We start from the raw sequence: 25104 nt of genomic DNA on the forward strand, positions 1-25104 counted from the left end.
TGTGAACCGTGTGTGTGAGCTGTATGTGTACGGGCCATGTATGTGAGCTGTGTGTGAGAGGTGTGCGTGTGAGGTGTGTGTGAGCTGTGTGTGCGGGCCGTGTGTGTGTGAGCCTTGTACATGTGAGCTGTGTGCGAGCCTTGTGCGTGTGAGCTGTGTGTGTGGGCCGTGTGTGTGAGCCTTGTACATGTGAGCTATGTGTGAGCCTTGTGCGTGTGAGCCGTGTGTGTGGGCTGTGTGAGCCGTGTGTGTGGGCTGTGTGTGTGAGTTGTGTGTGGGGGCTGTGTGTGTGTGAGCTGTGTGTATGTGGGCCATGTGTGTGGGTCGTGTGAGCTGTGTGTGTGGGCCGTGTGTGTGTGAGCTGTGTGCGTGAGTCGCGTGTGGGGGTTGCTTGTGTGTGAGCTGTGTGTAGAGGCCGTGTGTGTGGGCCGTGTGTGTGTGAGCTGTGTGAGCTGTGTATGAGCTGTGTGTGTGTGGACCATTTGTGTGGGCCGTGTGTGTGTGAGCCATGTGTAGGGGCCGTGTGTTTGGGCCGTGTGTGTGTGAGCTGTGTGTCGGGGCTGTGTGTGGGGGCCGTGTGTGTGTGAGCTGTGTGTAGGGGCCGCTTGTGGGGCCGCGTGTGTGCTGACCGCGTATGCAGGCCGTGTATAGGGGCCGTGTGTGGGGCCGCGTGTGTGCTGACCGCGTATGCAGGCCGTGTATAGGGGCCGTGTGTGGGGCCGCGTGTGTGCTGACCGCGTATGCAGGCCGTGTATAGGGGCCGTGTGTGGGGCCGCGTGTGTGCTGACCGCGTATGCAGGCCGTGTATAGGGGCCGTGTGTGGGGCCGCGTGTGTGCTGACCGCGTATGCAGGCCGTGTATAGGGGCCGTGTGTGGGGCCGCGTGTGTGCTGACCGCGTATGCAGGCCGTGTATAGGGGCCGTGTGTGGGGCCGCCTGTGTGCAGACCGCGTATGCAGGCCGTGTATAGGGGCCGTGTGTGGGGCCGCGTGTGTGCAGACCGCATATGCAGGCCGTGTATAGGGGCCGTGTGTGGGGCCGCATGTGTGCTGACCGCATATACAGGCGGTGCGTGCACTTTGCCAGTCTCCAGGTAGTGTCAGTGGCAGGTTGGGGTCCTGCACGCCCCTGAGCAGGAGCTTTCCTACCACTCTGTCGCTGCCCACCTCTGTGCATCAGTGCCTGGCACCAGCCCTGGGATGGTCCTGCCCAGTGCTGGGGAGACAGTGGCCTGCGTGAACAGGCTGGCTCAGCCCTGGTGGTCAGTGCCGGAGGGTGCAGGAGGAGGAGCATCTGCCCAGTGTGCCCTGCTGATGTCCCTTTTCTGCTCTGGATGCCTTTACATCCAGAGGCCGCCACCTTCTAGAGCGGGATGTGGGTGGAGAGGGGCCACCCCATGGCTCAGCTCTGCCCCTGGTTTCCTCTTCTCAGTGTCCCTCGGCAGAATGGCCTACGTGCCCCTGTACCCCCACGTCATTGTGGAGGTGCACGCACCCACCCCTCAGGTGTTAGCGGAGCCTGACCATGCCCAGGTGTGCCGTAGGTTCAGGGCTACGGCAAGATGCAAACGGGATGTCACAGGGAGCCAGGTGCAGAGTGCTGTGAGGAGCCTGCAGGGTAGGGGGTGCAGGGGCACAGATGGGGGTAGGGCTTCCGGGGAGTGACATGGAAATAGAACCTAGAGAGGTGAGGGGACAAGAGTGTGACCGCGGAGAGCAGGGAGCGTGGGCGGCCACGAGGGCCTGCTGGGTAGGGGCCTCGTCCCCGCTGCCTGCCCACGTGTCTCATGTCCACGTGTGTTGTGTCCGTGTCCTGGCCCAATGGCCATCCTCCCTCCCTCCAGCCTCTCCTCTCCCTCGTGCCTTTCCCCGTCTTCCCTGCCCAGCCCTTCCTCGGCCTGTGTACCGTCTTCCTCTGTCTCCCCCTCCTCCGTGGGGTCTCTGTTCCTCTGTGCGGGGTGCTCTGTCCTCGTTGGCTCTGCTGGCCGGTGCCCTGGTGGTGAGGAGCATGCTGAGTGGACGCTGGGGTGGGAGGTGCGGGCTCAGAGGGAGTGGCGGTGTCGGGCAGCGCTTCAGCCATGGTCCTGAGGGTGAAGGAGCATGGGAGCTGCACATCCTGGGCCACTCAGGACAGGACAGGCCAGGCGACCTCTTACCTCTGCTATGACTCAGGACCACATCCCACCTCCTCTGCTGCAACGCTGTGCCAGGGTGGCCCGCCTCCACCCTCATGCAGCGCCCCCGCCGCCAGCTTTGTCCCCCTCTTCTGCCCCAGGCAGCATCCCCCTTCCTGCGCCAGCTCCTGCCCACTGCCCTGCGCCTGCGCGTGGAGCCTGAGCCCTGGCCTCTCCGTCCTTGGGACAGGATGGTGGCAGAGGGATGGGGTCACCCTGCAGTGTCGGTGTGGCCCCACACATGGGATGAGCACTGTGGGCTGCCCAGCTTCTGGTTGCCTTTGGGGGCACGGGGGAGCAAATCATGCAGGGCCTGTCCCCGTCGTGGTGGTGCCCTGAGGGACAGGACTTGCCTGACCCTGGTAGGACGCTGCCTCGCTGCTGAAGCCACAAAACCACAGGCCACGGGGTGACTCCCTGCAGCCCGCTCCCTGCAGCCCGCTAGCGCCATCACGGAGGGGACCGCGGCTCCGCTGTGCGGGTGTTTCCTGGCTGATTCGGAGTCTAGACGCTGCTTCGTGAGGACTTCAGGGCTCAGGAAGGACGCTCTTCCGTGGGTGGGGGAGGGAGCCACCATGGGGCTGTGTGTGGGGGCTGCAGGGCGGCCCTGGCAGCCCTGGAATGAGGCTCAGAGGAAGCTGAAGTACAGTGCGGACAGGAAAAACAACCCCTCCCTGCGTCTCCGGCATTTTTACTACCACTTTGACGTGGGCAGCAAAGCACCATTCAAGCTCTCCCACATATCAAGCCCTCCTGTTCTGCCGGTCTCACCCCAAAACCCAATGGGCATTTGCACGTGGGGATCTAAGGCAACCTCTCTGGTGTTTGTCGGTGCTCGGGCCACAGGGCGGTCAGTGGTCATCAGTGGTCAGTCTGTGTAGCTGCACGGGGCGGGAGGGAGGAGGCGGGAAGGGTGCGGTGCCTGGGAGGCAGTGGACCCAAGAAGTCCTGCCCCCCTCCCCACTGTGCCTGAGCTGCCTGGGCCTGGGACTCTGGGGGAGCCCTCTCCAGGCCCTACAGGGTGTAGGCCCTGGGTAGGAGGGGCTGGGCCCTTTCCTGCCCTCCTTCCAAGGACCAGGGAGCTGAGCAGAAATGTGCTCAGGCCTGTGGGCCGGTTTTGTTCCCAGCGTTAGTTCCTGGGGGAGGGATGCAATCGCAGAGATTCGTGTGTGGTTGGGACAGCGCCGGTAACCCGTGCCCTTCCTGCAGACCTGGTTCAGTGCACCCCAACTCCCCTCGCCCAGGACATAAGGGCACAACCAGGCGCAGGACTGCCGCCCTGTTTGATTTTCCTTCTGACTTTCCTCGAAGTCAGCAAGGTCTCCCGCGGCCCGCCCACTCCCCAGGGCCCGAGCAGTGTGATTTGCGGTGAGATGTCTGTTCAGATTGCCTCCACTCCCCAAGTCAGCACTTAATTGGCAAGGCGCTTGATTTAACAGCGTGGGAGCCTACACCGGAAGAATGGCTGGGATAAATCACCGCCCGACGCCAGAAAATAGATATCATCTCAACATTAACTACATTAATGGTAGCAGGAGCCGAATTAAGAAAGCCATAAAGTATCGGCAGGGGAGCGTGAATTACCGCTGTGGCCCATCCCCTTGGTGTGCTCCCAGACCGGCGGAGGCGGGGTGGAGAGCGGGGCGGGCAGGGTGGGCACCCCCAATAGGGTGGCCACGCCCACCGGCTCCTTGTCCACCTTCCTGGGTCGCTAGAGACTGGGGGTTGGGGGCGGCCCGCGCCCACATCAGAGCCTCACCTTGTTTGGGGGGCGGTGCAGCGCCTCCGCGGGTGAGGCGCACGAAAGCGCATCCTGGTCCCAGCCAAGCTGAGGTCGCCCCCAGTGTCTTGGCCAGGGCTGGTTCCTTTTTCAAGCAGCCTTGGTTCTATTGTTCTGAGGTGTAACAGGTGAAAGTGCCACAGCGTCAGCGTCCTGTACATGGGTTTGTCTGTAGCACCCCCTCCGCCACGGTGTTCTGTGCTGGAAGGCACCTGGTGCTCCCTCCAGCCGTCTCCACCCCAGGGGTCCCCACTCTCAGTTTTCCCATGTTGCTGTTGACAGACTCATGGAGCTGCCCTGGGCTTGCTGGCCATGCCCTGAGTGACGTGGAGCAGCTGTGTCAGAGGGCAGAGGGGTGTGTCATCCTGTGGACAGCACCCAGCAGGCTTCCAGAGTGGCTGTGCTGCCCGTGCTCCTGGACTGGGTGGGATCCCAGGTCTAGTCCAGTGCACTGGTAGTGGTGTGGCGGCACCCCGTTGTGCTGTCGTTAATCAGTGTCCACTGAGTGACCCCTGGGATGTGCACTTTTGTCAGGGACCCCTTGCAGTCTTTTACCCATGTTTGGTTGCCGGTCTTTTTCTTACCGATTGCTGGGGTTCTTTACATATTCTGGTTACATTCCTTTGTCAGATGTTTTCTAGCAATCTGCGCCTTCCTTTTTAAAAAATCATACAACACGACATTTGCCAATTCAACATTTTTTATATATACAATTCAGTGACGCCAGTTACATTCATCATGTTGTGAAACCATTACCAGTGTCTATGGCCATGCTTTCCATCACCAAAAACAGAAACTCGATGCTTTCTAAATGACCCTTTTTCTGCCTCCCTCCTGCCCGTAGTAACCACTAATAAACCTTGGTCTGTATGTGTTTGCTTATTCTAGATATTTCGTATAAGTGGACCATATAGTATTTGTGCTTTTGTGACTGACTGATTTCACTCAGGATAATGTCTTCAAGGGCCATCCATGTGATAGCATGTGTCAGGACTTCTTTTCTCTTTATGGCTGAGCCGTGTTCTATTGTGTGTATGTACCACCTGTTCCTCCATTCATCTGTTGGTGGACACTTGTGTGGTTATTGTGACTAGTGCTGCAATGAACATTGGTGTACAGGTCTCTGTTGGAGTCCCTGCTTTACAGTCTCTTGGGTAAGGAAGGGGAAGAGTTGGGAAACTGTGCTCAGCTGTTTGAGGACCTGCTAGACTGTTGTCCACGGTGCTGTGGCAGAATGCTTTCCCACGGCAGTACCCAAGGATGCTGGTGTCTCCACGTGCTGCTGTCTTCTGTTCCTTGCCTTTCAGCCACGTCTGATCTGCCCATCTTTTCTTTCGTGGTGAGCGCTCATGGTGTCCTGTTTAAGAGATGCTTGCCTCTCCCAAGATCTGGTCTTCCTCAGACTGTTTTAGCCTTTCCGTGTCACCCGTGAGTGTCTGTCTGTGGTCTGAGGGGGGGACCACAGTCCCTGTGTCTCTGTGCGGAGGTGCGTGTGCTGACAGTCCTTGCCTGCAGAGCGTTGGTGCCTTCATCCTCCTTCAGGTGACTGGGTTTGTGTGGACCATTTCCAGATGCTCCACCCGGTACCGCTGGCCTGTTCCTTCATCTTCTTGGTTATTCTGAATATTCTTCCACATGAAAACGTGGGTCAGGCTCTCAGCCTCCCCCAACCAACCTCACCATTGGGCCACTGAGGCCCGCTGTGGCCTCCAGACCTGGGCTCTGCCCCCCTACTGCCCGGTAGTCCCCCCACCTCCAGGGGCTGAGCCCCATGCTCCTGGGGCCACTAGGGGTCCCAGTAGCCCCTCCACCTCCAGGGGCTGAGCCCCAGCGCCTGGAGCCACTAGGGGTCCTGGTAGTCCCCTCACCCCCAGGGGCTGAGCCCCACGCTTCTGGAGCCACTAGGGCCCAGGATGCCTGTTTTCTATGGGAACATAGAAAACACAGATAGCTTCAGCTGAAATGGATTTTTAAAAGTGTCATCTTATGGAGAATTTTACTTTCCATCTTGTTGTTTATTAGGCTCTTAAAGGGAAAGCTTGTAATGCGTCCATCGACCAAAATACCAATGGGATAGATGTTCGCGCATAAAATAGCCCACTCCGTGGGAGGGCAGGAGCCTGTTTGGAGAAGAGGCAGGACAATTTGTATCGCCCAGTGTTCCTGGCTGTCGGCAAGATGCTGTGAGCCTTTTTATTCACTGCAGGAGTGAGTTCTGTCCGGGAAGGGGCAGTGCCCTTGCCATCAAGTTCCTGCTGAGCCTCTGGGGAGGGGGGTGTCGGTCTGAGGGGCTTGGACAAGCTTCCTCCCCCAAGCCACCAAGCCACTCCCTCAGGCCTCTCCCTCAGCACCCAGCCCGTACCCAGCTCCTTGCCTGCCAGGCTCAGCCTCTCACAGCCCCTGGCTGGGGTTGTCTCTGTCCTTGCTGCAGCTGCCAGGGCCATGCTGCTCCCCGCCCCGGCCCCCCCCCCGCCCACCATATGCAGGTGATGCCTTGAGGCCAGAGGCCGCAGGTCCACTGCCCATGGTCGCACAGCTCTCTTCCTGCTTGGGACCTTCAGACCTTCAGTGTTGAGGCCTCAGCCCTGACCCAGGCCTGTAAGGTGGGCCGCTGCCTGCCCACCCGCCTGCCTGCCCATCCCCACCTGCCCCTGACCACCTTGGCCTAGGAGGCAGGAGGAGCAGGCCGTCGGCCAGGAGGCACTGCACGCCAGTCACTGTGTGTGGGGGAAGGCTGAGGAGCTGGCCGAGTGGACACCTGGCCACCAAGTCTCCTCCCCCGGGTGGTCACAGGACCTCAGGCTGGTCGTGGACAGCTGCAGCCAGGACAGCGCACAGAGTACACGTGCCCTTCTCAGCCCCCCAGTGGCCTGCCACACCCGTTTCCTCAGATGGGCTCTGCATGAGCAATAGAAGGCAGGAAGCTTGGCCAGGGCCATAGGAGCAGGGTGGGGACACGCACTTATGGGCCACGGCCCGCCCTCCAGGCCAGGGTCAAGGGGCAGGTGGGGGAGACCTCTCACTCTTCCTGGCTGCAGCTCCTGGGCTTAGGCAGGTGATGGGGGGTGCTTACTGACCAGCTGCGCAGTCCTGTGCCCAGCACATCGGTTCACTGGGCCTCAGTTCGTGCTTGTGGACCCAAAAGTTTCTCCCGGAGGTGTTTGCGGCTCCCCTCAGGCTGGGGACTTGGCAGGGCTGTGCCAGCCTGTGCCGAGGAGGTACCCTGAAGCCCCAAAGCCCTGGCCGAACCGTACAGGATGTGTGTCTGGGAGGGGAGAAGTCTCCGCTCTGGGGACTGGTCAGACTTCTCACTTAGCAGGGTGGCCTGGGCCCTGCAGGCAGAGTGGGGCACAGGGCTGCACTGGGCTGGAGGCTGGCAGGGTGGGTGTTGCCGAGAAACCTCTGGGCAGCTTGACTGAATCCAGTGAGCAATGGAGAATGGCTGGGCATGGATTGTGTACACATGCATGCCCACGCATGTACACACACCTGCATGCACACGTATCTCAACACACGCACACGTACCACACACAAGCTCATAAACATGCACCTGCAAACACCCGCACACGTGTACCTGTACGCACACACACCCCCACATGTGTACCTGTGTGCACACACATGTGCACAGACCACACACACGTGCTTATGCATGGGAATGCACACACATGGATCTGCACGTACACACACGCCTGCGCTCCTCCTGAGCTGAGCTGCTGGCTCGGGCTGCGAGCTCAGCGGCCCGTCAGCGTTTCCGGTGGAAAGCCCCACTTAAGCAGTTTTGAGGGCCGCTGTCACGGTGAGGCGGCTTGGCGCCTGACCTACTTGGGGATTCGCTGTGCTGAGCCGCCTCCCTCGGGCCCGGGCCTCTTCTGCTGACTACGCACTCCCTGCCTGGGCTCTGAGCTCTGCAAAATCTGCTCCATTTCCTGAAAAATGCTTCCCCGGTTATTTCTACTGTTCCCGCTGGCCTGACCATCTCCTGCCTGGGTTCCACTGGCTGGGTGGCCTGTTTGGGGTGCAGAGTGCCTGCCCCACACACTGCCCCTGCCCTGCCAGCTGTGTTTAGAGGCCACATCTGTGTCTTCCCATGCCTTCCGCCTTCAGAACCAGCCAGGCACCAAGCTGTCGGAGTCGGTGCTAGGACCCACTCAGACCCGCTCCCTCCCTCTGGCCTTGGCCTCGCCCTGTCCCACCTCTACCTGTCCACTCAGGTGATGCCCTCTTCCCCTCCACCCAATTGATGTGGCAGCCTCTGCCTGTCCCCCAGCCCCTTCCTATCCCTGCCCCTGCCCCTGGCTCTCCCTGCCGGTGTGGTGTATAGCTGTGTTCTCACACCCCCAGCTCACGCTCCTCCGTCAGGCATTGGCTTAGGAACAGCTAGCAGGACAGACCTGGCCCTGCTTCTCCCTCTGGACTCAAGCTTTTCCCACCCTGTGTGACCCTCAGACCTTCTGCCGACCCTGTCCTGCTGCCTGTGTCCCTGCCCCCACACTCCCCTGCCCCACACTCCCCTGCCTGTCCCTCAGGCCTCCTGCTGACCCTGCACCTGCCCCACACTTCCCTGCCTGTCCCTCAGGCCTTTCACTGACCCTGCGTCTGCCCCATGCTCCCTGCCTGCCCCGTGCTCCCTGCCTGCCCCCTCTGGCTCTCTCTGCTCTGTCACCTGAGCCAGGGTGAAACGGCCCCACCTCCTAGATCTCTTGGGGCCAGGCTCTCCTAGGGGTGACACTGTGCTGAGCCAACGCCAAGAGGGAGAGCTTGGGCACTCAGAGCAAGCTGTTGGGGTCCAGGAGGGCTTCCCCCAGGACGTGACATATGAGCTTGTCTCGGGCAACTGGGGTGGCAGGCAGGGGGACCAGCACGTGTCAAGGCTTCCAGGAGCTGGGAGATGCCAGCGTGGCTGGAGCTGCAGCCAGAGGAGGGTGACTCTGGGCCTTGACCTGGTCATCATTGTAGGAGCTGAGGGGACTGCTGTGGGATGTCAAGTGGGGGTGGGAAGACTCAATCAAAGCTGGTTTACAAACAAACCCACTGGCAGGGTAGTGTGGGTGTGGGCTCCAGCCTGGGGAGACCAGGCATGCCCTGGAGGGCTGCACAGGGAGGACAGGACCATCAGGGACCTGGGTCTGGCCTGCAAAGCTGGTGGGTGCAGGAGTACCTGGGCTCTGTGGGGGGGGCAGTGTCATCTGGGTGGGCTGAGCATGCAGATGTCCCTTCGGTGGGGTAGACGTTGCCCAGAGCCCCTAGGGAGAGAGTGGAGCATGGGCAGAGGAAGGAGGCCTGCACAGGACCCCAGGGTGGGGGCAGCCGTAGGCTGGGGGAGACGAGGCCTGGCCTGCGGTGCTGGATATGGAGCTGGGCAGGGAGCCTGGTCAGACCTGCCCCCTCGGAGGGCCAGGCGGTGAGGGGGGCAGTGTGTGTCGATGGCTTCCTGGGCCTTGGCTGGGAAGGGAGGGGAGGGGGCGGTAAGGATTGTTTCCGGTTTTTAATGGATGAGACTCTGGTGCTGGTATTGCCAGTGTTGATGCTGTCACCCTGGAGAGGTGCAAGCGTGCACTGCGTGTGTGCGTGGTACGTGCACATGTGTGCATGTGGTATGTGTGTGCATGTGCAGGGTATGCGTGTGCGTGTGCAATATATGTGCATGCGTGCATGACGTGTGCACGTGAGTGTGTGTACAGGCAGTGTATTGCGTCTGTGCACGTGTTCATGGTGTATGTGTATGCGCCCGTATGTGCGTGTGTGGTATACCTGTGCGCACGCACACATGGGAGTCTGTTTGCCTGTCATGTGTGCTCATGCACACCTAGGACTCAGGAATGAGTGGAACCCCAGAGGCCTTGGGGAGGCCTTGGCAGCAGTGATGTAGGCTGAGAAGCCCCCTGACAGGCAGACCTGGCGGGACACCCAGGTGTAGCGTGTTGGGGCTCTCAGGACAGGCAGAGCGTGGGGCCCAGGGGCACCTCTTTACTCCTGGCTCTGGCCAGGCTGTGGTGGACTGGGGTACTCTTGACCCCTGCCAATGGGCACCTTCTGGATAAAGCCCCCTGATGGCTGAGGAAACCCAGAAAGGCCTTGGGGAAGGTCTCTATTCCCTGGGCCTTCAACTCAACCTCCTGACCTCGTGAGGAAGCGGTCCAAGTGCATGTCCCTGCCTGGCACCTGGCCTCAGCTCCTTCCCCTGCTGTGTCTCACCTGCTGGGTGCAGCTGGGAGGCTGGCAGCCCGGGCAATCAGGCTGGGCAGTCGTCTCCACCAAGTGTGCGGGTGTGCCTGAGGGTGGGTGACAGGTGGCTTGTTTTTTCCTTTAAACATACTTCGTGGTTGTTGTGTCTTTCTGCGCTACCACTCCTGTTCATTTAAAGTGTCGTCGCCCCCGCCCCGTCCTTGGTGCCCCCACAGGGCCGAGGGGAGGACCAGCCCTCACCCTGTGTAGTCAAGGTTAGGGTGATAAATCCTGGTGCATTGTCACTTCTATTCGGAGTAAATTGGCTGGCCGCTTTCGGGCTGAAGGAGAGATAATTTGCTGTAGTATTTCAAATGGATTAGAAATGGATTTGAAGGGAGAGTTCATGCCTCCCATTACAAAGGCGAGAAAGAAGACCGTCTTCAGGCGCTGCTCCCGCCCTGGCCTTCATTATCCACGCTTAATACCTTTCCTATTTTCCAGCGTTAATGAAATTTCCCAGCGGCGTGGGCCTGCGGCCGGGTGGGAGAAGTCTTTAGATCTGAGACCCCGTTGTAGAAAAGGAATTACAGGTCCGTGCCGGGAGGGCAGGCCTGCTCTCTGGGTCCTTGGCCCAGCTATTATCTCATTCATTTCATCCTCTCTTCTCAATACAGTTCGTTTCCAAAGGCCATCCTTTCTATTAGTTGACAATTTACTGGAGTACTGTGACACCCGAGGCTGCGGGAATCTACAAGGCATCTGGGGAGGGCGGCCCCTATGGATTGGTGTCCTCCTGGCCAAAGGTGGAGCGGTGGAGGGGACGGGATGGAGAAGCGGAGGGGACGGAGCAGAGGAGCAGAGGAGGGGATAGGGCAGTGGAGGGGACGGAGCAGCGGAGGGGACAGAGGCATCGTATAGTACCTGCAGTCTTCCTCTGACCCCAGTCTTAATCTGCTCGACTGCATGTGGGTCTGGCCACCCCCACCCCCAGGTTCTCGGGCACGCCCACGTCCGCCTAGTGCTCCAGGCTCCTGGGTGTGCTGAGCAGTGGGTGGCACTCGCCCCGCCCCCAGTGCGTGTGCCTGGCCATCGTTTGCCCCAGTGGACTTGTAGTAGCTGACTGCCGTCCAAGTCCAGGGGGGCAGTTCAGAAGGTATAAGTGTCCCAGGGTGACTCAGACAACAGACATTCATTATCTCAGTCTTGGAGCCCGGAAGTCCAGAACCAAGGTATCGGCAGGGTTGGTTCCTTCTGGAAGCCAAAGGGGAGGATCCTTCCCTGTCTCCCAGCTTCTGGTGTTACCAGCATTCCTGGGCTTGTGGCTGCATCCTCTTATCTCTGCCTGGGTTGTCATATGGCCTTCTCCCTGTGTGTCTGTCCAAATGCCCCTCTTATGAGCACACCAGTCCTTGGGTTTAGGGCTCACCCTACTCCAGTGTGGCTTTCTCCTAACTTGGTTACATCTGCAAAAACTCTGGTTTCCAACCAGGCCACATTCATAGGTTTGGGAGTCAGGACTTCAGCACATCTTTCTGGGGACACAGGTCAGCCCACAGCAGAAAAGGGAATGGGACACAGTTATTGCAAGTATTTGTCAATAAGCATAAGCATGCAAGAATAACTGAGGCCGGCTCTGGAGAGACGTGTTCCCTGAGATGTGCCTCTCAGCCTTCAGAGCAGCCCGTGAAGAGGAGGGGTTCACGGTGTGCCCCTGCAGCCTGGGGCCAGACAGAGGGGGTGGGGTGGGCAGGTGGGTGGGGGCAGTGGGGGCAGGGCTCATGGGTAGATGGGGTGGCTGGGCAGGAGGAGCCACTGGACCTTCCTGCCCAGGGTGGGCCCTTCACAGACCCAGGCTGAGGGTGCTGGGCCAAGGGGGCGGCCTTCAGAGTTCCTTGCCCTCTCGGACCACATGGGCTAGTGGCTTGGTGCCAGGTGTCACAGCATCTCAGCCTTTGTCACCAGGGACCTGTTGGCCTCAGATTGGTGAGCTGTGAGTCCACTGTCCTGGGCTAGTGCACGGTATGGTGACATGCTCAGGCTGAGCCTGTGTCTCCGGGCAGTACAGTCTGGACTGCCAGGCCTGACAGCTCTTCGGAAAGGGGCTAGGGACACACTACTGCCCTCCTGGGCAGGAAGACCCAGCCGGCCTCACCCGCCCCTCCTCACGCCCTGGCATTGCCAGGCAGGGCAGCTAGAGCTGGGGTCCCTCAGGACTGTGAATACTCCTTCCCCACCCAGCCCTCTTGCCCAGAGCGGTGGGCTGGGAGCACTGGAGCCCACGGGACCCCCTAGCCGTGGTGAGGCCCTTGGCAGGCTCATTCCTCCCAAGTTAAGTGTCTGCACTTGAATTTTAATTAAGGGAAACTGGGTTAAGTGCCTCTGAGGCTTTCTGATGGCCTCTGCTTCTCAGCTTTGCCCCCGCCGTGCCTCCCACATCCTCTCGCTTGTGGGCCCTTGGAGGCTTGGCCAGCTCGCAGACGGACAGACCAAGCCCTGAAGGGCCATGACCCCCTGCCCCGTTCCTGACACCCACTGCAGGTGGCCACTGCTGCCTGATGCCCACCCTCCTCACACTGCGTCCCTCCATACACAGGTGTGCTGCCCCTGTGTGCAGAGTTGGGGGTCTGTGTGCCCCCTGGAGGGAAACTCATGTTCTGGCCTCGTGCTCTTTGGAGCTGGACTTGTGGTGGGCTGCAGGGCCCTGGGGGTCTCAGTGTGTGAGCACGGGGACCTGGAGGAGGTTGCCAGGATAGGTGCAGACCCATTCGCCTGCCTGATATTCAGTGGCTCAGCTCAGATACCATGGGACGGTGCACGTACCGTTCTGCTAGGGTGCACCCCACGGGGCCGCAGGACCCGGGCCTCCTCTTGGGGATAAGGTCACCTTCAGCAAAGTGTGGGGACCGTCTCTAGGGTCCTCTGTGGGTGACGACCCTCCTGAGTGCCCCACCCTTGGGCTTCGCTGAGGGCGTGGGGGTTTCCCTGGAGTGTGGGCTCCTTGGCAGGGCCAGTGAGGGTATCGGGAGGAGGGTCCTAGCCCAGCTCCCTGACCCTGGGCTTTTTGCCAACGTACAGTACCCCTGCAGCCCCCCTCAGCCCTGCAGCATTTGCCCAGGGACCCTTACCCAGCAGTGCCCCCCCCCAGGTGGTCAGGGTAGTGCTGCCCACCAGCCCAGGGTGATGTCCCTCCCAGGGTGTGTGCGTGGCTCTTCAGGCGGTCACAAGCACCCAGCCTGGCAGGCAGTCAAGGGGCACCTCCTAGGACCACAAAACTGTCAGGCAGGTGGTGCCAGTGGTGGCGGGGCATGTCTGTCGGGGGCTGTGGTGCATCTGCTCCCGGGCCTGGGCCTCTGGTGCTGACAGCCACCAAGTCTGACGGGCCTTCCCCATCTCTGCAGGTCCCTGGTGTTGAATCGCCTCCGTCCAGCCACCACTGGATCTGGGAAAGCCCTGCCGAGTGCCCCCCGGTGGCGGAACAAGGGTTACCGCTGCATCGGAGGAGTCCTCTACAGGGTGTCAGCCAACAAGCTCTCCAAGACCTCGGGCCGGCCCAGTGATGGGGGCAGCAGGCTGCTCCCCCGCACAGGTGAGGGTTCAGGGCTGGGTAGGGGGACGTGGGGTGGGGGGTATGGGGTAGGGCGGGAGACAGAGTTCTGGGTGGGGATGTTAGGGATGCCTGGCAGGGCAGGAACGCTGAGCAGTGTGGAGGCACAGGGCTTGGGGTGGGCACGCTAGGTGGGGCAGGAGGCATGCCAGGTGGGGTGGGGGGAGCCTGGGCGGGTTGAGGGTCAGGTCACAGAGCTTGGGGGGGTGCCAGGTAGGGTGGGGGGCAGTGGTGGGAGGGTCATGCCCTCAGCAGGGCACTGTGGCCCTGCAGGTGTCTGTGTGGGCGCTCCTGCTTCCTCTGGGCCCAACTCCCTAAAAGGGAGTTGGTTGTGGTTCAGTCGTGTGGGGATAAAGTCCAAGGCTGGAGGGCCTGGCGCTGCAGTGAGCCATCCTAGGGGTTTTCCCAGATGGGCCTCATCCCAGCCAAGGGTTAGTTTTACTCCTGACCACACATGTGGCACCGGTGGCCAACGCTGTGAGATGGGGGCTGGTTGGCCGGGCCGCGTTGGGTGCACGTTCTCCTCTGCTGGCCCTGGGGAGGCCTGCAGGGCTGGGGGGCTCAGGCAGTCTGGAGGGCCCCCCTCCTGCCGACGGGGCCTCGACTCTCTGTGGCCGTGTGCAAGTGCGTGTCTTTTGGACAAAGGCAACAAGCGAGTATGGTAACCAGGCCCAGCTCGTGAACACCTGGGCCCGCGTCCGGTAATTGTGTTGGCAACGCCTCACCAACTGTGTCTGGAGGTGGCTGCGTGTGCTCCAGCAGCTCAGGAGACAGGCTTAGGAGGAGGGGATTCTTCAGACTCGGTTATTGTACAAATTAACTAGAAAAATATCTTGGTTTCAGTCCAATTTTACCCTCCTCCTTGTCCATCACAAAAACAAAGGTGCGATCCCGGCAGTGTGCTGGGTGGCAAAGGCCCCAGGGCTCCAGGGAGCTCCTGGGGGAGGAGGGGCTGTGAGGCTGGTGCCCGCCCCGGCCTGACCCCTCTCGGGATCCAGGCCATCTTTCCCAGGCAGGCACAGCTCCAGGGAGAGGGCGGCAGGCCGGCCTTCACTGCACAGCCACACCCCACCAGGGTGGTCTTCGGAATCAGGGTGGTCAGTGTGGGTGGTGGGGAGGTCGCTGTGCACTGGGTTAGAGCACGGGGCTGGCATCCCATGTAGCATGGGGGATTTGGACTTGGAGTGGGGCCGTGACGACTGGTGCTGAGCTGACTGAGAGTCAGGGAAAGCCGGTGATGTGTGCAGAGTAACGCTCTTGGGCCAGAATGACACTGAGGCGCCAGCAAGGAGTGCAGGTGAAGGGGCAATGCTGGGCCGAGGGCTTGGACCACAGGGGGCAGCAGCGCTGGGCCCAAATGCCAGGCAGAGGCACTCTGACAGGCCCTTGAGGCTGAGTGTGGCCCCTCCCTGGGCACAGAGGTGTGGGGTGCTGAGCACCTGCAGGAAGAACAAGCCTGGGCTCCACAGGATGGGCCATTCTCATCCAAGGCCTGGTCGTTGGAGAGTCAGACCTAGCGCTATCTGCTCGTGCATCTCTCAGCTCTGCTGTGTGATGTAACTCCCCAGAACTTATAGACTCAGACCAATAACTGCTGATTGTTTTTCCAGGTGGGGAGGTGACTTGGTTGGGCCTGACCCCATAGAATGGCCTTTCACTTGTCTGGCATTGGGCATGGCATCAGCTGGGCTCTGCACAGGCGAGAGGGGGTGGGCCCCAGTGAGCATATGTGAACCCACCAGCCGGGCCAGAGTTGGGGGAATGGGGCTGTGGAGGGGCCAGCTGTATAAACAGTCCTCTACAGGGTCGGCTGGGTGCCCGGCAGTGCCCACAGGTAATAAAAAACCCAACTGTGTCAGGTGGCGATGGGCTGCCCCACATCTGTCCCTGCTTGGGCAGCAGGACCCCTCGAGGGAGGGTCACCAGGAGAGTAGTGGGACACAGGGGTCACTCCAGGCAGGCGGGTGGTCGGGGGGTGCTTTCCGAGGGGCACATCTGCGTGGAGGTGGAAGGAATTAAAGGAACAGGGCCAGGGTAGGTTTGGAGGAATAGCATTCCAGATGGGCGGCAGCTGTGCGAAGGCCCTGGGGCAGAGCAGCAGACTGGGTGTGCGTGGGGACTGGCACTCTGGGGTTCAGCAAGGAGGGAGAGTGCACGAGAAGATGAGGTTTGGAGTGCCGATTGCATGGGCCTCAGGCTCCGGTAAGAACGGTGAATTTTTATACACACCACGACGGCCGTGTTCACAGCCCCCAGTTGTTACAAAGCTGTGCTCACAGATGTTGCAGCTGAGCATCCAGGATGACAGCCGTCAAGTCAGCGCCCAGCCCGGCGGCACCGCCGGCCAGTGTATCAGCCTGGTGGCGAGGTTCTGCTGCAGGGACAGCCTTGGGTGTAAGGAGCGGAGGCCTGTGGCAGGCTCTCCTCTGGCTGCAGATCGGAGCTCACCTGGCCGCAGGGGCCCGGCTACTCAGCCAGCACTGCATTGGCCAGAGCAGGTCACAAGGCCACACGCCTTGGGGGGCCACCAAGTTCAGTGACGCCCTCACCGCTGCCGTGCCCCTCACCTACTCTTGTGGGAGGCAGCCTGGCTTCTCGTGTCCCTGTCAGGAGGCCCCGACTTCATCCGAAACCGAAGCCGTTGGGCCAAGCCCCTCAAGGGATTCAGTGCCCAAGTGAGGCCAGATGTGGGGCCTCCACCCAAAATGGGTGTAAGTGCAGATGGTGGCGCCAGGGCGGTGGGCTGATCCTGTGAGGAAGGGGAATCCCGGGAGGAGCCGCTGAGGCTGAAGGGATGCTACCTCCTTAGAGCTGCCCCAGGGGCCACATGGCTGTGCTTGCAGCCTCTGGACATCGAGACAGCCTGAGTCTGAGCCTAGGCTAGCTGGCTGCCCCTGGGCGATGGTGATCGGAGCCCCAGGGGGAGCACACTGGGGGCTCTGGAGGGAGCCATGAGGGTAAGGGGGCGCCTCGGGGCCCAGGTGCAGGCCTGGCTGCAGCTGCCCCAGCCCAGCACCCTGCGGCCCGCCCTTCCCAGCATGCTGCCACACTCCTCACTACCCGGTTCCCAAGTGCTGAGCTCTGCAGAACCCTCCGCTACACACGTACACACATGACAAAAGGCTTGGCTGGCAGCAGAGCCGGTGACGTCACCAAGGCTGTCATGGTGTGAACAGGCTATCCCGGTTCACACCCACTGTCTCCCACCTCTGCCTATCCCCCTCGAGTTCTCCTGACGTGTCCCGGCCCTGACGAGGCCTCTGGCGTGCCACTAAGCCAGCTGGCTGCACAGGGACAGGCTTTGCCTCCTGGGTGTGGGGGGGGGACTTGGATGGCTTTCCTGCCCCCCCGACCCCATTGTGTGGGCCAGCCCTGATCACCGTTAGGACAGTAGATGGTTCCGCCGGTAGGGCCTTCTGCTGACCAGTGGATCCCACTTCTATGAATGATAATTAAAGAAATAAATTTCTTAGTCTGCTGTCAGCAAAACTTGGACCTCAGAAGGAAAGTGCCGGCCTTCTTGGAGGGGCGGCCTGACTCCTTCACCTGCCTTTCTAGGACAGCCTCCCTGCCTGGCTTGATGCCTGGGGCAGCCTGGTCCTTGGCCTCCCTAGGGCTCCTGGAACCAAGGCCCCCTGTCCACCAGGCAGACACCAGGACCCTCCCTGGAGCTCTGGCGTGGACCCCTCTGGGCCTGTGTGCGGCACCAGGTGCCTGTGGTCCTCCAGTGGAACACTGGCCCCAGGTCATCTGTGAGCCCCTGAACGCCACCTCTGGCCCAGACCTGGTTCCCACATATGCTTGGCGACGCAGGGCAGTGGGAGTCCCCAGCGAGGCGTGGGTCTGTCCTCAGCTGTGGGGTGCTGCCAGGGCCACACAGGATGGGCCCCTGAGCCCTACCCTGCTGTGCTTCCTCCCAGGCTCCACCCTGCTGTCCCTCTCCCACCCTGCAGCTCCCTGCCACCCTGCAGCTCTCCCTCCCCCACCCTGAAGCCCCCACCCTGCAGCTCCCCCACCCTGCAGTTCCCCTCCACCCTGCAGCTCCCTGCCACCCTGCAGCTCTCCCTCCCCCACCCTGAAGCCCCCACCCTGCAGCTCCCCCCGACCCTGCAGCTCCCCCGCACCCTGCAGCTCCCTCCCACCCTGCAGCTCTCCCTCCACCACCCTGCAGCTCCGCGCGCTATCCTGCAACTCTCCCTCCGCCATCCCGCTGCTCTACCCCCCAGGCCCCACCCTGCCACTCCCCACTCAACAGACTCACTGTCAGATCTCCACAGCAGGGAACCAAGGGCCATCCTGACCAGAGGGCCCCAAGAAAAAGCCATGCCTGGGACCTCGGGTCAAGGACCAGCTGTCCCCAAGGGGCGGGGGCCAGGCAGAGGGGCGACCTGGGATCCCCATGGTTGGTGGTCGTCTGGCAGCACATGAGGTGGTTGCTCCCAGCAGGCTCTGGCCAGAGGGCCCGGTTCTGCTGGCCCTGGTCGGCCTCCTGCCCCAGCTTGTACTCGCACCGGCCAGCGCTGTCTGCTGAGTCCCCAGCCTGCCCTCGCGCCTGGACGCTCCCCAGCAAGGAAGCCAGCTCTTCCTTCCCAGCTGGGGGTGGGGCCATCTATTTTGGGGCTCCTGGGGTGAGAGTTCTCTAGAAGGCTCAGCACCTTCTGCTCTCCAGGCCGCCCAGGTCAGGAGTGACAGGTGTTAGCACCTCTCTTGGCTGCCTTTTTTCAAGCCAGCTATTTTATATGTATTTTTAACACTGCGAAGCCTTTGAAAAGCTGCGTCCCGTTCCTGTCAAAACTCCCGCTGAGCTGAACAGAGCGCAGACGTTTTTTTAAGAATAGAGAGTGGGGAGGGCCGCTGTCTCCGGGCCCCCCAGTGCTGCAGTCCGACAGGCAGGCAGGCAGGCAGGCAGGTGGCGCGTGGCCCCCGGGCTGGAGCAGATGGCACTGTGGTGTCCCTGCACCTGGTGACAGCCTGGTGACAACCCAGGAAAGCCGTGCCATTGACAGGCTCTCAGATTGCACCCGGTCATCGCCCACATGCAGGCTGGTGGGGTAGCGGGTTCTGGTGCCACCTAGAGCCATTGGACGGGTGTCCCCAGCCCGGAACAGGGGACTCAACCACAGCCAGGTGTGCCTGCTTCTGCTGTCACCGCCCCCCCCCCCCACACCAGGAGCCTATGACCAGCTCCCCCTACCCCTGCTGCAGAGCCCCACTCTGCTCCGGAGGTGGTTGACCCTCAGCCCTGGGGGGATGGAGCTCAAAGTAGCTCCAGGTGGGGTGGTGGTCAGTCTCCCCCACCAGCTTGCCCAGAGGGCCCCTCCCCACAGGGTCCCCCACCATCCCCAAGGCTGTGAGGACGCGTGTAGACACCACCCACGCCCTGTCACAGGGGAGGGCTGCAGAAGGGTCCAGGGCCTCAGGGCTCAGAGTTGGGCTGAGTGCGTGGGGAGCCCTGGAGCCTCCAAGTGTGCAGGTGGTGGACCCCCGGGCTGGCTAGTGTGAGGGGAGAGCCCTCTGGCGTGACTGTCACACGTCACTCTGCTTGTGTAGTGGGCTGGGCTTCAGGGAGTGGGTGGAGCCAGACTAGGCCCCTTGGGTCTGAGGTACCAGCACCTTTGATTTGGGCATGGAGGGAGGGGGCGCTGAAAGGAGCTAAGGAAATGCCAGGGGGGCGGCAGTGAGAGCCCCTGAGGCTGGCTGCTGGGACAGACCCTCCCCGCCTCTCTAAGCGGAGCTGCAGGAGGTGGGGGGCTTTGGTACAGTGTCCACCAGGCTCAGTGCTGGATGGGGCACAGCTCGAGGCAGAGGAGCAGGACCAGCCACTCAGATGGTTCTCACTGCCGGGTCCGTTTCAGCAGTTGCCCGCAGGAAATCTGGTCTGGTTTGTGACTGGTAATGCGAGTCTTTGAGGAAAGGGGAGCCTGTCCCCCCCCCACCCACTTGGCCCTTGGGGCCCTCACCGCAGCCTGCCCAGCGGCCACCCAGAGCCCTGGAGGCGTCTGCACCCTCCTGTACCTGCCCTGCTCACCCCTCACCCACCGAGCGCTCCTTTAGACAAGCTGGGAAGGTGGAACCTCGGGGTGTGGGCTCTGCGGGGCTGAGTAGGGTGGCCCCTGCTTTAGGCTCTGCTGCTCTCATGCTTCTCAGTGGAACAGGCGTCCTTTTGTTTTGGGGTTTTTTACAACCTTTAAAAACGTAAAAGCCGCTCCAGGCTCCCTTACCAGCTGGCCGTGACCTCGGTGGCTGCCTGGCAGGTGGCTCTGCTGCAGGAACTGACCTCTCAGTCTGAGTGTCTGGGCCTCCACTGTGCTCCGGGAGGGGAGCTCAGGGCCGAGGGGGGGCAGCTGCATGTTTGCACCGGGGGGCCAGGAAGATCAGGGACCTGCAGAGTGCATGGGCTCGTCACTGCTCAGCCTCAGGGATAGCCATCCTGCCACCCTGCCACATGGCAGCCTGACCACAAGGATGGGACCCAGGGGAACAGGACTGCCATGAGGCCGAGCCCACTGGGGCCCTGAGAGTGGCCTGAGGGCCAGGCCTAGGAGGGCCTCCTGCCCCCACAGTGCTCATCATGCCTCTCCCGTGGGCGTGGTGGTGCCAGCCCAGCCGTTCTTCCTCAAGACAGCTCAGGGTGGCTTCCTGGAGGAGGCAGCCTGCCTGAGATGAGTGTGGGGTCCCTCTCGAAAGCCTTGGCCAAGTGGGGCTGAGGAGGCAGGGCAGTGACCTGGCTGTAGGCTTGGTGTGACCGGGCCCTTCCCTCCACAGGCCGCCTGGACCCAGCCAGCAGCTGCAGCCGCTCCCTGGCCAGGTATGCACCTGGGGCTGGGTTGGGGGTGCCCTACCGCCCGGGCTCACACGCCGGTCCCTCTCCACAGCCGGGCCGTGCAGCGCAGCCTGGCCATCATCCGCCAGGCGAGGCAGAAGAGGCAAGGGCGGAGGGACGAGTACTGCATGTACTACAACCGCTTTGGCCGCTGCAACCGCGGTGAGCGCTGCCCCTACATCCACGACCCTGAGAAGGTGGCCGTGTGCACCAGGTACCTGCCCCCCCACCCCACTCCTGTCCTCCCCTGCCCCCCCCGCCCCCTGCTCACCTTCCCGCCCGCAGGTTCCTCCGGGGCACCTGTAAGAAGACAGATGGGACCTGCCCCTTCTCCCACCACGTCTCCAAGGACAAGGTCAGTGCCACCTTCCGGGCCCTATACCTTTCTCTTCTCCCTGCCCCACCCCCATTGCCATGCTCACCCTGCACCTGAGACACAGCTCCAGGGGGCCCAGGGCTGAGGCCTTACCTGCCTCTTCATGTTAGGGTCAGCAGCTCCCCTGAAACTGCTGGAGGTGGGAGGGAAGATCTGGAGAGCTGTGCTGTGGAGCTGGGGTGCTCTGTGAGGGGGCCCTGAGGACCTTGGGAGTGGGCAAGGTAGGCGGGGAGGGGGTCTGTGGTTCAGGTACCCCCATGGCTCCACCCCTGGACCAGCCCTGAGAGGAGGAAGGTCCCTCTGCAGGCAAGGACCCAGGGACCTCTGGGCTCAGGTGGGTGCTGGCTGGGGAGACGCAGGAGCCAGGGAGGCAGCCTGGCCATCTGATGACCCTCGGCCCCCATCACCCGGCACCCAAGGCTTGTGGTGGCCGCAGCACCCGGGGCAGGTAGGGGTTCAGGGACAGCAGCTGAGGGGCCACTGGAGGGGCAGAGCAAGGCTCCCCGAGCAGAGGCGGCTGCTGCTACCAACAGCTTTTCCTCTTGAGGGACTTGAAAAGAATCAGCGTTTTCCTCCCTAATGGAGCTCCGAAGCTCTGCTGTGAGCAGTTTGGAGGTTCACGTCGGGTTTCGGCTTCATTAGCTGCCAGCTCTGAGCCTGCACACTGAGCTATCTGCGGCCGCCGCACCAGCGCCCTGAATTAATGTTATTGTTATTTGTGTGGACGTGGTGGGGTGCAAACAAGGTTAATTGAAATGAGAACGCAGTTTCCTCTTGATAATGGCCCCGATCTGACAGCTAGGAGGGGTTTCGTTTGGTGTAAGAGTTGGCTTTATTATCCCTTTTTATTAGAGCTAATTTGGGCTCTATATCAAAAACTGCATTAAGGGAGTCGTCGGCAGCCGCTCCACCGCCAGCCCCGGAGAGCCCCCAGCCCCTCTTCCCCTCTGCGGCTGCAGTTAAGAGACAATTAAAAACACAGGCGTCCACGGGAAATCACCCTTTGTTTCTTTGCTTTCCCCCTCCCGCCCCCCTGGCCTTGCCCCTGCCCGTTCCTTACCCCAGAAAAGTGGCTTTTTAAAACCTCTGTGTGCCATCTCCTGGCAGGGACCAGGGTCTCGGGCCACTGCTCAGCACCTCCCTGTTGGGGCCCTGGGGGCCTCGAGCAGCCCACAGCACCTGGAGTTCATTCTGAATCACAGCAGGTGCTGAGCGGGGCTCGAGCCTGGAGGGGCTTGGTGCAGAGGCCCTCCTTACCGCTGGGATTGATGGGGTGGGGGTACCACAGCAGGGTCAGGGTCCTGGGGGTGCAGGGGTCTGACAGAGGAGGGACACTGATGCCCCACAGAGGGGAAGGAACCTGGTAGAGGCTGTGGGTGGGAGAGGTGGGCCGGGCAGCAGCAGGGCACTCCCCCTCCACTGCCTGGCCTGTCGGGTGGGGCCCTGGGGGGGCCTGGGTCGATTGCTGAGCAGGCTGCCCGGCCTTTCGGTGCCCCCCCGTGTGTTGGCAGAGGGTGGGGCGAGGGGCCCCTGTGGGGACTCTGGGGCCCCCTCTGGGCTCACCAGCCACCAGCTGCACCAGCTGCCTGAGGCTTGATTTTCCATCTGTGAAATGGGGCGAGTGCCTAGTTCCAGGGTTGGAGGTGGGGTGCAGGCAGGCACTTGTGGGATGTGTCAGGTCTGGGCCTTACCCTCCCATGTGGGCGTCTGGCCCTCACCCCTTTGCCCCCATGTCGGGGTCTGGCCCCCCCACAGATGCCCGTGTGCTCCTACTTCCTGAAGGGAATCTGCAGCAACAGCGACTGTCCCTACAGCCACGTCTACGTGTCCCGAAAGGCAGAGGTCTGCAAGGACTTCCTCAAAGGTTACTGCCCGCTGGGTGCCAAGGTGAGGGGCGGTGAAGGGGCACGGGGTCCGGTGGCATCCGGGGCCCAGGCCCCCAGCCTGGCGATTTCCCCTGGCCTGTTGTGTTTCCTACACACTCCCGGCCCCCGACCTGCACTCTGAGGGTCACCCGGTCACAGAGAGGTCATGCTTCGGGGAATGGTGGTAGACGGGCTTTGAACTTGGTCTTCAGCCACTCCCATTGGGCAGACAGACAGAGTGTGAGGCCTGGAGGGAAAGTTTCACGGGAAGGGTCACATGGGGGGCGCAGGAGGGGGACCCCCAGGAGGGGAGCCACTGGGGAGGCCGAGAGGAGGGGACGTGAAGAGCCCTTGCTGATAACAGTGTGGCTGGGGAGGCTTGGGACAGGGCATAGAGAGGGTGACGAGTGCCCAGGGGTGCCTTTAAGTTGTGGGTCCCCAATTCCAAGATGGATAGACGCTGATCGTGGTGATGCGTTTTCAGAAATGCCTTCCCCTGTCTTGTGTAGCTGGCTCAGTCAGGTGTCTTTCATGTTTGTGGTGCCCTGGAATCTCACTCTGCACCTCGGCGGGCGCTCCCTTGGACTTCTGCCTGGGGGCAGGTGCCCCCTTCTGCTCCTCCCTCACCCCCTATGCCTCTGACTGGGGTGGAGGTGAGAGGAGGCAGGTGGCCACTGTTTGGGGGAGGTGTGCACTGTAGGGAGGGCTAAGGGGCTGCCAGGGTGCAGGTGGACTTGGGGTAGAGCCTTGAGGCCCACGCCCCTCCCCAGGAGCGTTGGCACGGCCACGTAAGGGGCCTGCAAGGGGCCATGGACAAGGCAGCCTCTGGGAGTTGCGAGCTGGCCAGCCCTGGCTCCCTCCCAGGGACTCTGATCTGCCTCGAGGAGGCAGTGGCCATGCTGTGATTGCACCCGCAGTTGTCACCTTCCCTGCCAGCCGGGAAGGCCTGTTGTGAGCAATTCCTGACAGCTTAGCTGGCTCCTTCCCCTTCTTAATTAGCAGTTCTGTGGCTGCATGCGAGGTTCCGGCCCACCGAAGCCACTCCCTCCCCCCCCACCCCCAGTTGTCAGGCAGGGGCCGGGCCACAGCGTCCCCAGCTGCGTGGCCCAGATGGACGGACACCACTTTCCTCCCTGAGTTCTCCCGACTCCAGGCTGGAGGAAGCACCAGGGCTCCCCTGTACCTGGGCGGCGGGGGGACGGCAAGGGGTCCCAGGGCCTGGGGTGGGACAAGGCAGGCAGAGGCTGCTGGGGTCCTGCTGGCTGACCCAGCCCGGGAGGCCCTTGCTCACCACCTGGGGTCTGTGGCAGGGCCAGGTCCCTGTCCCTTAGACCCCCTCCCTGCCTTGAGGACTCAAATACTAGAGGGCAAGGCTGGGGGCCTTGTCAAGCCCCTGCTGTGTATGTGGCAGGCCTGGGCTGGCCAGGAGCCCCAAGAAGTTCAGGGAATCCTGCACCTCAGGACTAAGCCCCCACTGCCGGTGGAAAAGGAGAGGGTTGGGCCCTGAGCCAGGGCCACATCTGTGGAGGGCCAGTTTCCCCCTCCAGAGCTCTTTTCTAACCGACCTGGGACCTGGGACCCCACCTCCTGAGCCCAGACTGCACAGAAGCTACCCCCCCCGGCCCCCGCACAGCCCTCCGCATGCACGCTTTCCCCGATCCTACCCTCTAGCTGTGAGGTGGCCCCGCCAGCTGCCTCCAGGGGACCCTGAGGCCAGTCTGGCCCAGCCATCACGCACCTGCTCCCTGGAGGCGGCTCTTCCTGCCAAAAGGTCAGGGGCTGGGCCACCAGGGACCCTGGCGGGTGACCTTGGAGAACACCATTGCTGTGGCTGCTGGAAGCAGGCTGGGCCCTCCCACTGGGCCTCCCTTGAGTGGGCGGGGCTGATGGGAGGCCTCCCAAACCCTGACCCAGGTGAGGGGGACCTAGGACTCCCACGGAGGCCTCAGACAATTATTGTAAAATATTACAATATAAATGAAAATATCCAGGCGGTGTTTGGGCCCTGATTCTATTAGTGGAAGTGCTTACTGTGTCCCTTTCAGCGTGTCAGCGTGGCGTCCTCCCCCGCATGATGGATAGCAGCTTGTAATTATATGTGGGGAAAGCGCTGAGCACACCCGATCCTGCCTGGGCCTGCGAGGGTTAACTGTATTCTCTAAATAAGATAAAAAGTGCTGAGTCGTCACCTTGCTTCTGAAGTAGAAGTCCTCAAATGGGCCCCAGAGATTTTATAATATTCCACTGAATCAAGTGAAATTGTTAACCCTGCTCCATAAAGTGGGGCCCTGTTAAAGAGCCCGGCCCTGTTCTGTG

At 61.7% G+C, this 25104-nt stretch overlaps 1 protein-coding gene across 1 annotated transcript in view; it reads left to right on the forward strand.

The window, feature by feature from the left end:
- ZC3H3 (zinc finger CCCH-type containing 3) overlaps window positions 1-25104 on the forward strand; it is a 106734-nt gene that overhangs the window by 54038 nt on the left and 27592 nt on the right. The window contains exons 5-9 of the mRNA XM_049854520.1: window positions 13519-13706; window positions 20490-20532; window positions 20600-20761; window positions 20833-20902; window positions 22679-22810. Coding sequence (XP_049710477.1) covers window positions 13519-13706; window positions 20490-20532; window positions 20600-20761; window positions 20833-20902; window positions 22679-22810 — 595 coding nt within the window. The remainder of the gene's footprint in view (window positions 1-13518; window positions 13707-20489; window positions 20533-20599; window positions 20762-20832; window positions 20903-22678; window positions 22811-25104) is intronic.

This window comes from Elephas maximus, chromosome 15 (assembly GCF_024166365.1).
Source record: "Elephas maximus indicus isolate mEleMax1 chromosome 15, mEleMax1 primary haplotype, whole genome shotgun sequence".
In the NCBI taxonomy this organism is placed as follows: domain Eukaryota; kingdom Metazoa; phylum Chordata; class Mammalia; order Proboscidea; family Elephantidae; genus Elephas; species Elephas maximus.